The 14,245-nt window shown below is 38.7% G+C and overlaps 1 protein-coding gene across 1 annotated transcript in view; it reads right to left on the bottom strand.

The window, feature by feature from the left end:
- Positions 1–14,245, bottom strand: part of igsf9ba (immunoglobulin superfamily, member 9Ba) — a 67,372-nt gene that overhangs the window by 48,914 nt on the left and 4,213 nt on the right. The window contains exon 2 of the mRNA XM_035679401.1: positions 4,948–5,145. Within this exon, the coding sequence (XP_035535294.1) occupies positions 4,948–5,145 (198 nt within the window). The remainder of the gene's footprint in view (positions 1–4,947; positions 5,146–14,245) is intronic.

The raw sequence follows: 14,245 nt of genomic DNA, 5'->3' as shown, positions 1-14,245 counted from the left end.
TTAATGATCATTAATATAAAAGTGGCCCTTTTAGCCAAAGATGCCCCAGATTTACAAATCAACAAAAGGATAAAAACACAATAAAGCCCAAAGCCTTATTTCCATTTTAGTCCTTTTTCCTACTATCTCTGACTTGGAATTGCATTTGGGAGGCTGAATGTACAGTCCGATGTTATGATAATAATACGGCATTTTCCTACTATGACATGTTAAGATGACAACATGCTACTAAATTCTAGAAGCAACAGCAAATCACAAAGCCACAAAAAGGCTGATTATTTATTTATTCTGTATGTTCACATACTCATTAACTCCCTCCTAGTAAGAAAAAGCATTTTCATCAATATCCTGTAGCCTGTAGGGAAAGTATAAAGCTCCTGAGAGAACGATACTGTTTTACATATACTGTACATAACCACATTATTCTTGTGCAGGCTCCAGCTAAAGCTGAGTGCTAAGAGAGATATGATTTAGTTTTATCCCAAAGCGGGACGATCTGACACTAAAATTTCACAAGCTGCACATCTGAATTATTGATTGCGTCATTGCTTGAGTGGGCACAAAAATAGATGTTTTTAAATGTTGTAATTTCCATATAGCTGCAGGACAAACTGGCAATATGATCCGGGATAGATTTTAGTCTGCAAGGATATGTACAATTTCTCATTTAGCAGAGAATTAGAAAGGGAACAGTTTTAATGAGGAAAAAAATCATATTTTCTCTTTGAGGAATCTTGAATTAAATATTAAAATTAATATAATGTATGTCTCTTAACAGTTAAACAGACTGGAAACTGAACAATGCTAATGCTCGCTGACCCAGACCAAATGACTGACCCATACATGGATTTACTGTCACTAAAATCTGCATTCTGCACTAATCTGCATGGTGAAAATATCTTTGTTTGTCCATACTGTAAATACAGTATTCATGGATAATCTACTCTGTTTTGGTAGCAGCTGTGTGATGGAATAATATCAGATTTAGTCTATTCACCAATTTTGTTCATATTGAGTGATAACAATTCATGGACACAGACCAAATGAGCTCTGAGACTGAACGGCCCCAAAGAGCATCTCATAAACTGCCGTCCAGTGTCATTATCACCATGCACATGCAATCCCCAGAACAAACTTTAATCTATGTAATGAGACTGGCCATATTCATGTTGCATCTGTTCCCTGGTAATTCCTCAACAGTGGACTTGACGCCACATGGCAGAGGCCCGCTAGAGCCAGAGTGAGCACAGTGGAGTTTGATGCTGTTTGAAAAGCGCTGTTCGTTCATACCCTGCTGCTTGTCAGGAGGTTACAGTAAACAATGAAACGCTTCAGCAGCAGCTACAGTCGCCACTACAAAACAAAAAGGAGGGTTTCCCCAGACAGTGAGTCACTGCCATTAGTCTTCTTTGCAGTGAGGACCCTGCCTGAAAAGCCCACAGGGAGGGATTTCAATGAATTCAATATTATTTACACCATTTTCACTCTATTCATAAATAAAACAACTGACAAATCTGTTACATCCACTTAGGACACTCACACTAGGGAGATGAATCCTGTCTGGCCGTGCTTTGCCTTTATTTCACAGCATATTACCAGGTCACGCAGGGGTTTTGTACTTGGTAAAGAGGTGGGAACAGGAAGGGATAATTCTGACCCCATTCTGACAGCTCGCCATCTTGTCACAGACACTGAAGCAACATCAGAGGAACCAATTTCCTACTGCAAGTAATCTGTGTGAAGGCAAACATATTGTTTTAGCCAGGAGAGGGAGATGTTAAGGTTGTGTCAGACTATGAAGAATGTGAAAAAAACACCTATTTAATGTTATCATATATAGCTTTATCTTAAGATTATGTGTAGGATTTATTGACATCTAGCAGTGAAGTTGCAGATTCCAGCCAACTGAATACTGCTAACCTACTGCTAAACTACGGTGGCCTCAAAACCTACAAAACATGCAAAACATGCAGAAGGCTCTAGAGCCAGTGTTTGGTTTGTCTGTTCTGGGCTACTGTATAAATATAGCGATTCCACCATCGAAGAGGACCTGCTCCCTCTGTATAAAAAAGGCTCATTTTAAGGTAACGAAAACACCACAATTATTATTTACAGGTGATTATACACTTGTTACACACACACCTTTAAACCTGCTATAATCAATATTCAATTTTATATATATAATGAAGTGAAAGGGGAGCTGACTGCAGTTCCCTTCAGCTCTGCAGAGCTTTATAGCATCTTTGAGTTAATTGTTTTGGTTTTCTGCTTTGTTTCAGTCTTACCACTTTCATAGCGTTGCTCTTGGGCATAGCTGTTATTGGCAAAAACACTAATAACCTACTGTACGCTGTCTGGCTCAGTACCAAACAACAGAGAAACAAAATTAGCAACTAGCTTGTGAATATAGTGGAGAATCGAGCAGTTAAAGAGTCAGATATTTCTCTCTGCAGACCAAAAATAGAGCAAAAAAAGTCCATTGTGTAGAATTTAGAGGGATCTAGTGGTGACTGCAACCAATTGAATAGCCCTCGCCCCATCCTCCTCTATTCTGGGCTACTGTAGAAACATGGCGTTCAACATGGCAGTAATGGTAATGGCTCATTCTAAGGTGATGAAAACACAATGGTTCCCATTTGTAGGTGATTATATACTAATGAAAACATACCTATGAATATTATATTCCATTTCTTCTATAATTTTGTTCATCCTATAAAAAGGATGGGATAAATAATAAAAACATATCTCTGACAACTGTCTGTATGTGAGTGTTGTCTTTGAAGTGTGTTTTAGATAGATAGACTTTATTAATCCCCGAAGGGAAATTGGGTTTTAACAATGAGTTTAATACATTCTTTAAATATTTATGTCAATAAATGCCAATCATTTGTTGGTTTTAGCTTCATAGCTTCCTATTTTCAGCAGATAACTTTTCTTTATAACCCCCGTTCTATATGTACTGCATGAAGAGTTTTTTAATATACTGTATTGACTCTACACTATATGTGCTCTGTGCTGCATTGTCACTAGAGTGTGTAGGAAAGAATGTATGTACAATGCAGTCATAAATTGCTGAGACACAGTTATTTCCTCTATGCACTCAGAGGCAGCAGATGCCCCTGCACAGCCCTGAATGCCATGTTAGAACAGAAATAAGTGCAAATCAAGAACTAGAATGGTTTGCAACGGTGGCCAAGTCTTTCTCTTAGTACTTAAAGACCTCTGTGTACTGTAACATGCCTTATACCTAAAGCTCAAACAGCTGAAGTACCATTCTGAGGGAAATCACGCTAAAAATGCAGGTAAATCTCCTCGTTGTACACGACAATATGACTCTGCTCTCAGCCAAAAGGTCACAATTAAGTTTGCAGCAGTGTAGGAAAAACACTATACTGTGTATTGATAATAATAATAATAATAATAAGAAGAAGAAGAAGAAGAAGTAATATATCTTTACTATATGCATCAGTGTGATGGGCTCACAAAGGTAGATTTACCATGGTTTGAGACATAATTCATACTATGTTAGAGGAGAAATATTGGCCAGGTTACACATTCCTGGCTGACAATACCAATGCCATCAATCAAAATATGTGTCTTCTTTGAAACAAGGTCAAACAAGGTGAAATAACTGTTAACTTTGCTGTTTAAAGGAATAGTTTAATAAAATTGAAATGATTTGTTCTTTTGAGTGTTTCAAGATCAAAACCACTCTTATGTCTTTATGGTGTATACAGGATGAAGCTACAGCCAGAAAACAGTTAGCGTAGCATAAAGACTGGAAACATAGGGAAACAGCTAGCCTGGCTCTGGCCCAAAGTAACAAAATCTGCACCTTTATCCAAGGTGGAAATCCAGCACCTCTAAAGCTCACTAATTAACACAGATTAAACAAACAAGTTATAATGTGTTAATTAGTGAGCTTTAGAGGTGCAGGTAGGCGGCCAGCTGTTTCCCCCTGCTTCCAGTCTAAATGCTAAGTTTAGCTAACCTGCTGCTGGTTGGAGCTTCATATTTACTGTACAGGCAGGAGAGTTACATCAAACTTCTCATTTAACTCTTAATATTATCTGCAAGAAAGTAAGAAAGAAAATATTTCCCAAAATGTCAAAGTACTTCTTTAAATCCATAGGGCTGTATGTTACAGCTTTGATTATGTTGTTATCTGTAAGCCACCATCTTTCACATATAGTAAAATGCAGTTCAAAACTGAATACATGAAGCGCGTACTCTTGCAGGCCATCAACATCAAGAGCAATAACTATAACAATTACTATTAATCGTTAGGATCACTTTCAGAGCAATTTGCTTAATGATATTGTGGTATATTATATTATATAACTTATTAAATGCTTACGTAATGTAATTTTAGGTTGCAAATCACATAAAAAAGTATTTTTACCTGAGATATACTGCCAAATGGTCTTTAGCGTCCTTAATGATGTCCTCTTTCTTTTTACCACACTTTGATTAAAAAGACATAGCACAATATACAGCAATAACAGGTCATCAATAAAACATTTTTTAAGAACGTGGAACCCACTGCGGCCACTTTTTATGCAACGTTATTGTTCATCTGTGCTCACATTGTTATAGTACTGTTCTTGATGTCGACGAACCTTTAGAGTATGTGGATTATATGTGTTTTAGTTCCCCTTTGGTTGTGGTATGATGGTTTTATGGCCACTGTTTATCATCCTGTACTGTGAAGCTACATTGTCAACTTTCTCTGCTGCAGTGTATCAACAATATAAAATCCTGTGGATTTACTGTCCCTGGCAACTAAAAAGATGTTGATCCTGATTCATCCCAAGATGCATCCAAACGCTCATTAATACAAAAGTTTGAAACCCTAAATCTGTTACAGATAAAACTGGCCTTTCACAGTGTCTCTGTATTCATTCAGAGCTGGATTACTTTGCTGTATCTTAGCCATAGGCATCTTACCAGTGTACTCTGGATCCACATGAGGAGGGTAGAAGCGGAAGTTGATGAAGAAGGGAATAGGCACTCCAAACTTGAACCACTCCACCACATAGGGAGGCTGCTGGCCGTCCAGGGGAGGGGACACGTCACACCCCAGGATCACGCTCTCTCCAGCGCGCGCCGTCACAAACCGGGGCTCCTCTCTCACTCCGTGGGCACCTAAGAGCGAAGAAGAAGCAGCATTTTACTACAAACAAGGACTTTTAATGTTTATCTCATCGGGGCTGGAGTCTGACACGCAAGAGAACAAGGTGCAAGGCATATTCTTCTGCAAAGAATTCCTGCAGACAAAGCAGAAAAATCTCCAAGTCATCCAAGACTAATTTACAAACAATAATTGGGTGGCAATTAAAGGTGATCGACTGAACTACTGCACTGTGGATTAAAACTAGATTTTGCTTAGGATACGTTGAACACTCATGGCCTACTTGTGCAGAGTGACCATGCACACGGGTAAACCCCTCTCCCTTTCATCAGCTTTCCTCATCCTTCCACAGAACGGCCTATCGTCATCTGTCACCTGCATCTGTTGGTGAGTGTTTTGTGGTTGTGCCATACTGTACTATAAATGAGCTGCCAAGGGGTTCCATTGATCATTGCTGGCTGCTGCTCAGATAAGCTTTACTATGAGCACCACCAGGCCTGGCGTTTAGCCATGAATGTCCAGGCACGCTGCCGAGCGTTGACCTATCAGATGACTGAAAGGTCGGCATACCTGCCTCAGCAGAACGCTCACTCTGGGAATGGATTTTCTCCAGCTGCCACCCCCGCTTTCATTGAACCGGCTGTATCTCCACCGTCAGAGCAAGCATGACTACCCACCCTCGCCCAGGGGGAAAATCGCTTCAGGGATCAAGAGACATGCTGACGTATCACTCTAGAGAAACACCAGCTGAATAACTTAACGCTTTCATTAGCAGTATCATTTGCATTAGCAGGGCTAATTTTTACAAGAGGAACAAAATATGTGGGGACTTGGAGGTATTATGGGCTCAAGCTGCACTGGATAGCTGTAAGGATTTCTCTGCTCCATGTTCCACCACCATCACTGTTGTATGAAATGTTATGTGACCCGTGAGCACCGTGCCTTTTCAGCTATGCTCACTGGAATTAAAACAAAAATATTTTCACCCACTTCTTCTGTCTGGAAAATAAAACTCCACCCCTAAGGGCCATATGCATCACTTAGTGATTGTGTTTACCAGTTTAATCTGCATCATCCTGTGGCAGAGTTAATCCACTTTATTCGTTTCAGCCAGCACAGACTCTGGACTGAAACAGAGCAGATTTAATCAAATTACACTTTTTAAAGTGGAGATGTGGTCTGCCAGTTACGGGCCTCAGTCCTGGAATCTGCTTTTGCTAATGTGCCTATTTGTTAAGAAGGGAAACACAGCGATGCTATGGTACCCTGAGCTCTACTTAGCAACACAAATAAGAACACATGTGCATGACTCCATGAACAGCACATGACCTAAAACAGAATTAATACCTAACAAACACCCCGTAAATGTTACATTTAGAAAATCTCATAGTGGGGCTGATTGACAACTAAGCCACAGAGGCTGTGCATCAAAGAAAGAACAAAACTAAATGCACTAATTTGAATGATCTAAATCATGTTGGTAATAAAGCAGCATTTTTCATTCAAATGAAACTGAGGGGGGGTCAGTGTTTAATCAAGCACAGTGTAGTGTGTCAAAATGCATAAAGATTGCTGAGACTGAACGAGAGGGAAGAAGATTGTTGCAGAGAGCTTCTGCAGGCATGAAGCTCTGCCCTGCAACCTGTATAAACCATGACCTTTTAATGCGCTTCGGAGGAAACCTGTCCCATCCCGTTATAAGCACAACAAAATCAGAAATCTGCTAAACTAATCCTTTCAGGCTTGCAAAAACCCTGAAATTCACACCTGAGCACGCTCCATTGCAGCCTCATTTATAACACCTTTAAAAAAGATTATAATAAACCACTTCAACTCCCTATGCAGGGCTTTCGCCGAGGCATATGCTCTGAATTTTCTTCTTAAATGCTCTTTAGAAAAGTCCACTCAATTTGAATTCTAGATCAGTGGATCCCAACATGGGTGCCTTGAAGCAATGGTTCAATATTTTGGGAAATTTCTTGCTGAGAATTAGATGAGAAGATTAATACCAATCTTTTGTGTGTCTGTGAAATTTAAGGCTACAGCAGCCAGTTAGAGTAGCTTAGCATAAAGACTGAAATGGCTAGCCTGACTCTGTCCAAAGGTGACAAAATATACCTACCAGCCTACATTAAAAGCTAAATAATCAACGCGTTAAAACTAATTTCTTTAGTTCGTACAAAAACCAAGTGTTAAAACAAAAAGATTCAGTTTTACAGGGATTTTGTAATCTTTTCTTGGCCTGAAGCAGCGACTTTCTAGCACCTGTTCCCAGTCTTTACATTAAGCAAGCTAACACGCTGCTGACTGCCTACACATGCTTACTTTTATTTTTATTCATTACTTTATAATATAAATATAATTAACATTGAAACAGCTATATTAAAAGCCCTGTTACTACGCAGCTAAGACAGTTGTCACAATAACAGCTTTCTAGCATGAGAGTTTTTCACAGCAGTCAGGTAAAAAGGTTTGTAACTGTAAATGTTGCAGAAGAACTAAGTGCAGGACCAACTGTGGTAGATTTTCAGGAGACAGATATGTGTACCTGACGTTAGATAATAAATTATGTTAGAGACTTTGAGTGTCTTTTGTCTTTACTTATGGGTCCTGCACTTGTGCTCTATGGCTTTTAAAAGAAAACAGAGAACAGGCTCCCATCCATTATGAAACACACTGGATACATTGTTTGGTTTGAGTAAGTAGAGTCACTTGACATGAAGCACAGGCTCAACCCTGTGGCACGACTGTGCATGCTGCTGAAATCCATTGTTTTCTCTGCAGACAGTTCAGGTTGCAGAAGTTTAGAGGCTCGGGTTTCTGGCTGGCATTATTTTTGGATCCTGGTGGCATTGGGAGCACGTCTTAGACAGAGAAGAGACTTTAAAGACTTGAGATAATATATTGGAGGGCTAATAATTCTCCAATTCCTTTATGGGATCCTCATGAGGGGACAATCAGCACAAGCTTGGTCACCGCTTTTGCCTTTTTCATTTCCTTAATGGAGACATGGTGACCCAGCAGGGTTTATGGGGGCTTATTCAGGGGAAAATATTTATGCTCTCAACAAGACATAAATGTTATACAAGGGTCCATACTTAAGATCTTCCAAGTAAACAGTACTGTAGATATAAGGGGATCAATACAGCTAAGAGATGATGGCAATTCATGATTGCTTTGCCACTGTAAATGTCAACTGAACTCAACTGAAGTTGCAGAGTGAGGGCTGAAACCCGCCAAATACACAGAGGTAGAACTCTGTAGAGTAAGATCTGCATAAATCAGACAGCTAATAAATCCGGGAGACCAATATGTTTTATCTATCCCCGGCATATAGTGGATTTACTGCCATGATCATGAATTCTTGAAAGGGAACAATTCAGTCACCTGTCAGATAAATCATCCATACGGCAGGCACTTCATGTACAAAAGCAAAATACAGGGGGAATAATTCCTCATTGTTTGTCAAAGGTTAAACAGGCAGTGCCACAGTGATTTACTCACAGTCATTATTTCCAAATTTCTCAGATCTTCCTGAAAAGTTATTCGATCAACATCTATTGCCAGATGAAAAAACACAAGATCCCTGTGCAACTAAAGATCTTTGGCTTCTAGACAACAAAACTTCAATAAAAGTAACATTACAACACAAATTATTAGATTATACTAGATATATTCACCTCAACAATTGAATAAACCTCTTTTGCCCATGGAGAACTGTGTGATTTTATCCACACAAACACCTTCTTATTTATTCTATCCTCTTCACATTTTAGTTTAACTGATCATGTCTCCCATGAATTGTCATAACTGGAAGCAAAGCTGTGGACCAACAGAAAACATTATATAGCTCTATTCTGTATGGCATCCACAATTTTAAATTCTTTTAAAACCCATATCCAGCATAGCTGATTGATTGCTAATCTCCATTCATAACACCATAAACTAACCATATTTAACATATATATGTCAGATTAAGCAGCATATGCCTGTATTAGCTTCCTTAATCCGTAGAGATAAGTCATTCACCAATATTGCAAAAGGAGTATCGAAGCAATGAGTCACTGAACATATCAAAATCTACTATCCACCCCGGCTTCCATAAGTTTAAAGGCAACCAAATCTCTGATAATCCAGTCAAAATCCTTTTGAAAGTCAACAAAATGTGCCAAAGTGGATTGGTGTCAGTTAATTCTACTTTTAATAATAGTTGATATTTAACGTATATGATCGATAAAGGCTTCTTTCTTTCTAAATCCATCATTTCTGCTCATCATTAAGATACTTGAGCATCATCTAAATACTGTTGTTGAGTATAAGTTAGATTTAACTTGACATAAGAACAAAGAAAAAACACAAATCCTTTGTAACTATTATCAAATATTTGGTGTGTAAAGAATATGTGGCAAGCACGATGAACAAAAATATTAAGAACCAAAGAAAATGTTTTGTGATGCACACAAAGTGACATAAACCATAAACCAATAACAGACATCTGTTGGAGGTCAATAAACAGCTGTGCGGAGCAGCACATGACTCATCGCAGGAGAACAGCGGTGGCACACAGGGTTAAAACCGCAAGAGATTTCAACTTAGCTACTTTTTCCAAGTAGCAGTGGCTGAAAATGGCTCTCACACGAAAAGTACACTATGCCATACTTTCAGTAATGATCACAGATTTGTACAGTAAATAGACTCTCAAGGCAGTTTTTTGGGGCAATAATCAGGCAGAGCAGAGCCAGCAAAATGTTTTGACAGTAATGACGTCTGATAACACACAACAATATTGTGGAAAAATATGAAAACTGTAGGAGTTCAATGAGGGACAATTTTAGATGAGCAGCGCTTGGATTTTCTGACACCAGGACAATATTTCACCCAGTGAAACTAAAATCTAATATTTACCTCATTTGATTCAGCGTATGAGCGAGGATAACCATTACTCACTGCAGTTAGATATTTTGTAAAGGATATATCAAACTGTGCGTGCGCTTCACAGTGAGGAGCGCTGCTTTATGCTGGACAGAGCTCCCAATGTGGAGGATGTAATGGAATATAGACTGGACGGAGGCTGGAGAGAGAAGCTCAAGGACGTGCAGCCACTGGGCTGGATGGGCCACTGACAGGGCGGTAATTGAATGCCAGCCTGCATGTGCTGAAGGTCACATCAGAGAATGGCCTGAGTGTGTGTGTGTGTGTACTGGTGTTGGGAATATATTTTTGTGTATATGTACATATGTGTGTGTAAAATTCAAATATACAGCACCTAAAGTGCGACAGATTACAAACTCTTCCTGTCCTGGAAAATAGAAGAAGGTGGTGTGTTTAATAGTGCTGGCTGGTTGTTAGTCGGTCTGTCTCGCTCTCTCGCTCACCCTCAACAGTTTTAGAATGAACCTTGTTTGGTTTCTAGCTGCATTTACCAACTTGCTTGATTTTGCTACTCTATCTGATCCCCAGTAATAAAAGATAAAAGCGGCAACAGTTTATCCTTCACATTACACTTTTTTGTTTTACTGACTCAAGTTAAAGATGCTTTTGTGCACACCGCAGAGAGAAATTGGAAACCTCAGTGTGATGGCTTTTTTTGCATGTGTTCATCTGTGTCCTTTTTTAAAATGTTGGTGCAAAGGGGAGGTACATAAACACAGACAGAGGTAGAGACATTTTTATCTTGATTATATTTTATTGTAATTTTTTTTCTTTCACTACTCTTACACTACATTTCCCCTGTGCTGCTGTGCCAAATTTGAATTTCCCCTACAGGGAACCAATAAAGGAACTGTTTATTTTATCTTTAAAAAGGTATAAAAGCAACATATATCATACTGTGCATTTAAACAGAGCTTACATGACAAAAGATAGACAAACCAAGAACTAAATAAATTAAACTAGATAAACTGGAAGGGCACTAGGGGAGTGCAGACACAAAGCAGTAGTCCAGTCTTCTCTGATATACAAATCTGCAAACACAACCACTACATACGTCTGTATTACAATTGACCTATTTTGGCCCATGCTGCACCCTTCCAGCAAGTTTTAATGAGAATTCGACCAGTAGTTTTTCTGTAATTCTGCTGAAAGACAAATGCCACTGAAAACATAACCTCATTGGTGGAGGTAAAACATTTATTTATAACTGAAAGATGAAAAGACAGAAGAGAGAAGGAAGACTGAGCAAATAAACTATGAATAGAATAAAAAGCAACACCGAAAGTGGCACCTCTGGGCTTCATCCACAGGCAGGGTACTAGGGCACAGGCAGAGGTCTGCTTTTATTCTTCTACGGGTGAATTGTGAACATTCCAAATTCAGACCATCTTTCTGCTTGAATGTTTCCACCAACCACCTGCTGGGTTTACACCACCAGCATCTAGATCATCAGAGTGATCCTGTCCACTATCTCTACACACTATTACTACTACAGTTGTTAACTTGCATGCAAAATGTACACATTTTACATTACATTCTGTAGGCCAGATGGTATTTTCCAATCCAGCCTATATGGTGCTGCACAAGGTTGTACTCAGCAGACCAGACAATGACCTCAATGTCTCTACTTTCACTTGTGCACAGGAACAATGTAAGATAGATTTGGTCTCTTCATTATTTAGCCCTCTTTAATGGCAATGTTCTCCCCTCAGACAAGCAATGCTCAGTCAGGGATGCAATGGATGTGCTGACATCTGCTGAACACACAGCAAGGAGAGAGAGAGAGAGAGAGGTGTGTGTGTGAAATGGGCTTGGCTTGCCAAAGGCACAAAGGGCGAACCAACATTGCCGGGCACTGCACTGCCAGAGGTGCACATTACAGGGCATCTTTGGCAGGAGCTGTAAGTCACAGAAATTCCTCAGTCCAGCCATGATTCAGTCCTTTTTTAGATGAGTTATAAATGCCTTTGCTGAGGTGTTTTAAATTAATTACACAAAGAGGCATATTGCTGCTAACAGCTCTTATTAGTGCTTTCATGTGGCTTGTCTAATTACAGCTGGTTATGAGACTGTATTTATTCAGGATCAATAAATCATTTTGCAAGAGAAAAATTCAAAGCAACACAGCGCTCCTGTATTGTATGTTAGCTGCTCAGATGTCTACAGAACAACATCAACTCCACATATATCGTCCAATCAACGTATCTGCTTCCATATAATTCTCATTTGCTCACTTCCCCTTGCTATTGGATGGCTCTCTCATGCTGTATATATAAACACTACAGATTAGAGCAACATAACTAGAAAGACACAACATATTCAGGAGTGAAAATTTCCTTTCACATCCATGAAATGTGTTCTTGATTGAAGATGGAGTCATAAGTGTCATAGTATTTTGAAGAGAGACAATAAATACTGAAATATTAGAACATTATAATGTGTGTATGTGTGTTTTGGCTTCTTCTGCTGATTACTGTTACTGCATCTTAGTAACTCACTAAGAGTCGGCCCTACATACATACATGATAAGCTTGAGTTATATAGGCCTGTGAGGTTCTTGGAGAGTGGACTGCTAGTGGTGCCAAGGGTAAAATCTAATGAAGCAGAGCGTTGGAACCAACTGCCTGATGGTCTTAGGAACGCCGCAACCATTACAGTTTATAAATCCAGACTGAAAACTCTGTTATGCTCAAGAGCTTTTACTGAAATGTAATTTCATGAAATATCTTTTTATTACTGTGCTTTTTATTTCTTTCTTTATTTTTATTCTTTTCTTAATTTGATCTCTTTTTATAATTTTTAAGTGGGTTGTTTTAATTCTGAATTGAGTTGTTTTAAAAAAAATCTTTTTATCGTTGAACAGTGCCGTTTTAATTCTGAATTAACTACACAGCACAACCTTAAAGTATGAAAAGTCCTTCATAAATAAAACTGCCTTGCCTTACTAATCACACCACTTTAATTTGTTCTGTTTATATTGTCTATTCTTATTTTTATTATATACATATACTTTCTCTATTTAACTGTATTTATTTCTGTGCAGCTGGAACACCTGAATATCATCTCTGGGGATCAGTAAAGGTTTATCTAGCTTATCTCTTAAGTCTTCATAACTAAATGACAAAATATGCTATAATCATAAGCATGTGCTTGTTTGTCTCCCCTGAGATTGAGGTATATTTAAGTTTAGGGAACTAAAACTAGTTTATACAAATAAGCTATCCATCTAACCTTCTCCCAACACTTTTTATGACAATATAACGACATTAACAAATAGGTTAATGTAGGACACAAACAATCTTCTAGAAGGTCAAGAGAAATCAAAGTTTATCTTCCCTCAATATGTAGCAATATACACCCTGTGGAGCAGGAGTGTGATGTGGAGACCAACTTGTAATTCATCATTTATTTTAAATATTTTGGAGATTTTAAAATCTGTACAGTGAAATTAGTTGTGTTTTTTTTCTACAAGTATGTCACCTAATAGCAATTTCACATTGGTAACAGGATAAAGTGTGAAATAAGTTCAACTGCAATACATACTGAACGTGTGGCTGGCACCAACCAGATTTTCTATTAATCAGTGAGGAAACAATATATTGAAAAAAGATTAAATTCCACAGAAATCTATTCTAAGTAAAGCTCCTAATGTGAATCCTAGACATTCTTACTGTACAAAACTTTAAAACTTCATAGTCTGACCTCAGTAAATTGCACTATATAACCTGAATAACATTATAGTGAACTGCTGACTATTGTTTTTTCTCTCAGTTTAAATCATTGGAATTTTCTATTTAATCATTAAGTTAATTTGTCAGTCGACTGCCTGATTAATCGCATGTCTGCACATATATATATTTTTTTTCATCTGCATGATAAGACAAATAGACTTTACTGTACAGATCATATAACTGGACCTGCGGTAAGTGTAACATCAACACAATATCATATTTCACTTCTATTATTATGGGCAGCTCTGCATGCTTTCAGAGAGATGATGATCTAGTGGCTGGGAGAGCAGCCCATCTAACCAGAACCACATGATCTGAAAAACTGGCTTTCCCAGAATGCTGCAGGCTTTGTTTGCAAGGAGACTCCGCTGGGACTGGACTGGCTGATGGAGGAGAGGGGATGTGAGGGGGGAGGGGGAGGGGGCATCACCAGAAAGAGCTGGCACATGCC

Source organism: Morone saxatilis, unplaced genomic scaffold, assembly GCF_004916995.1.
Source record: "Morone saxatilis isolate NCDOM2014 unplaced genomic scaffold, NCSU_SB_2.0 Contig8, whole genome shotgun sequence".
Lineage (NCBI taxonomy): Eukaryota > Metazoa > Chordata > Actinopteri > Moronidae > Morone > Morone saxatilis.
Note: the sequence above shows the minus strand (reverse complement) of the source record. Positions and strands in the feature narration are given on the sequence as shown.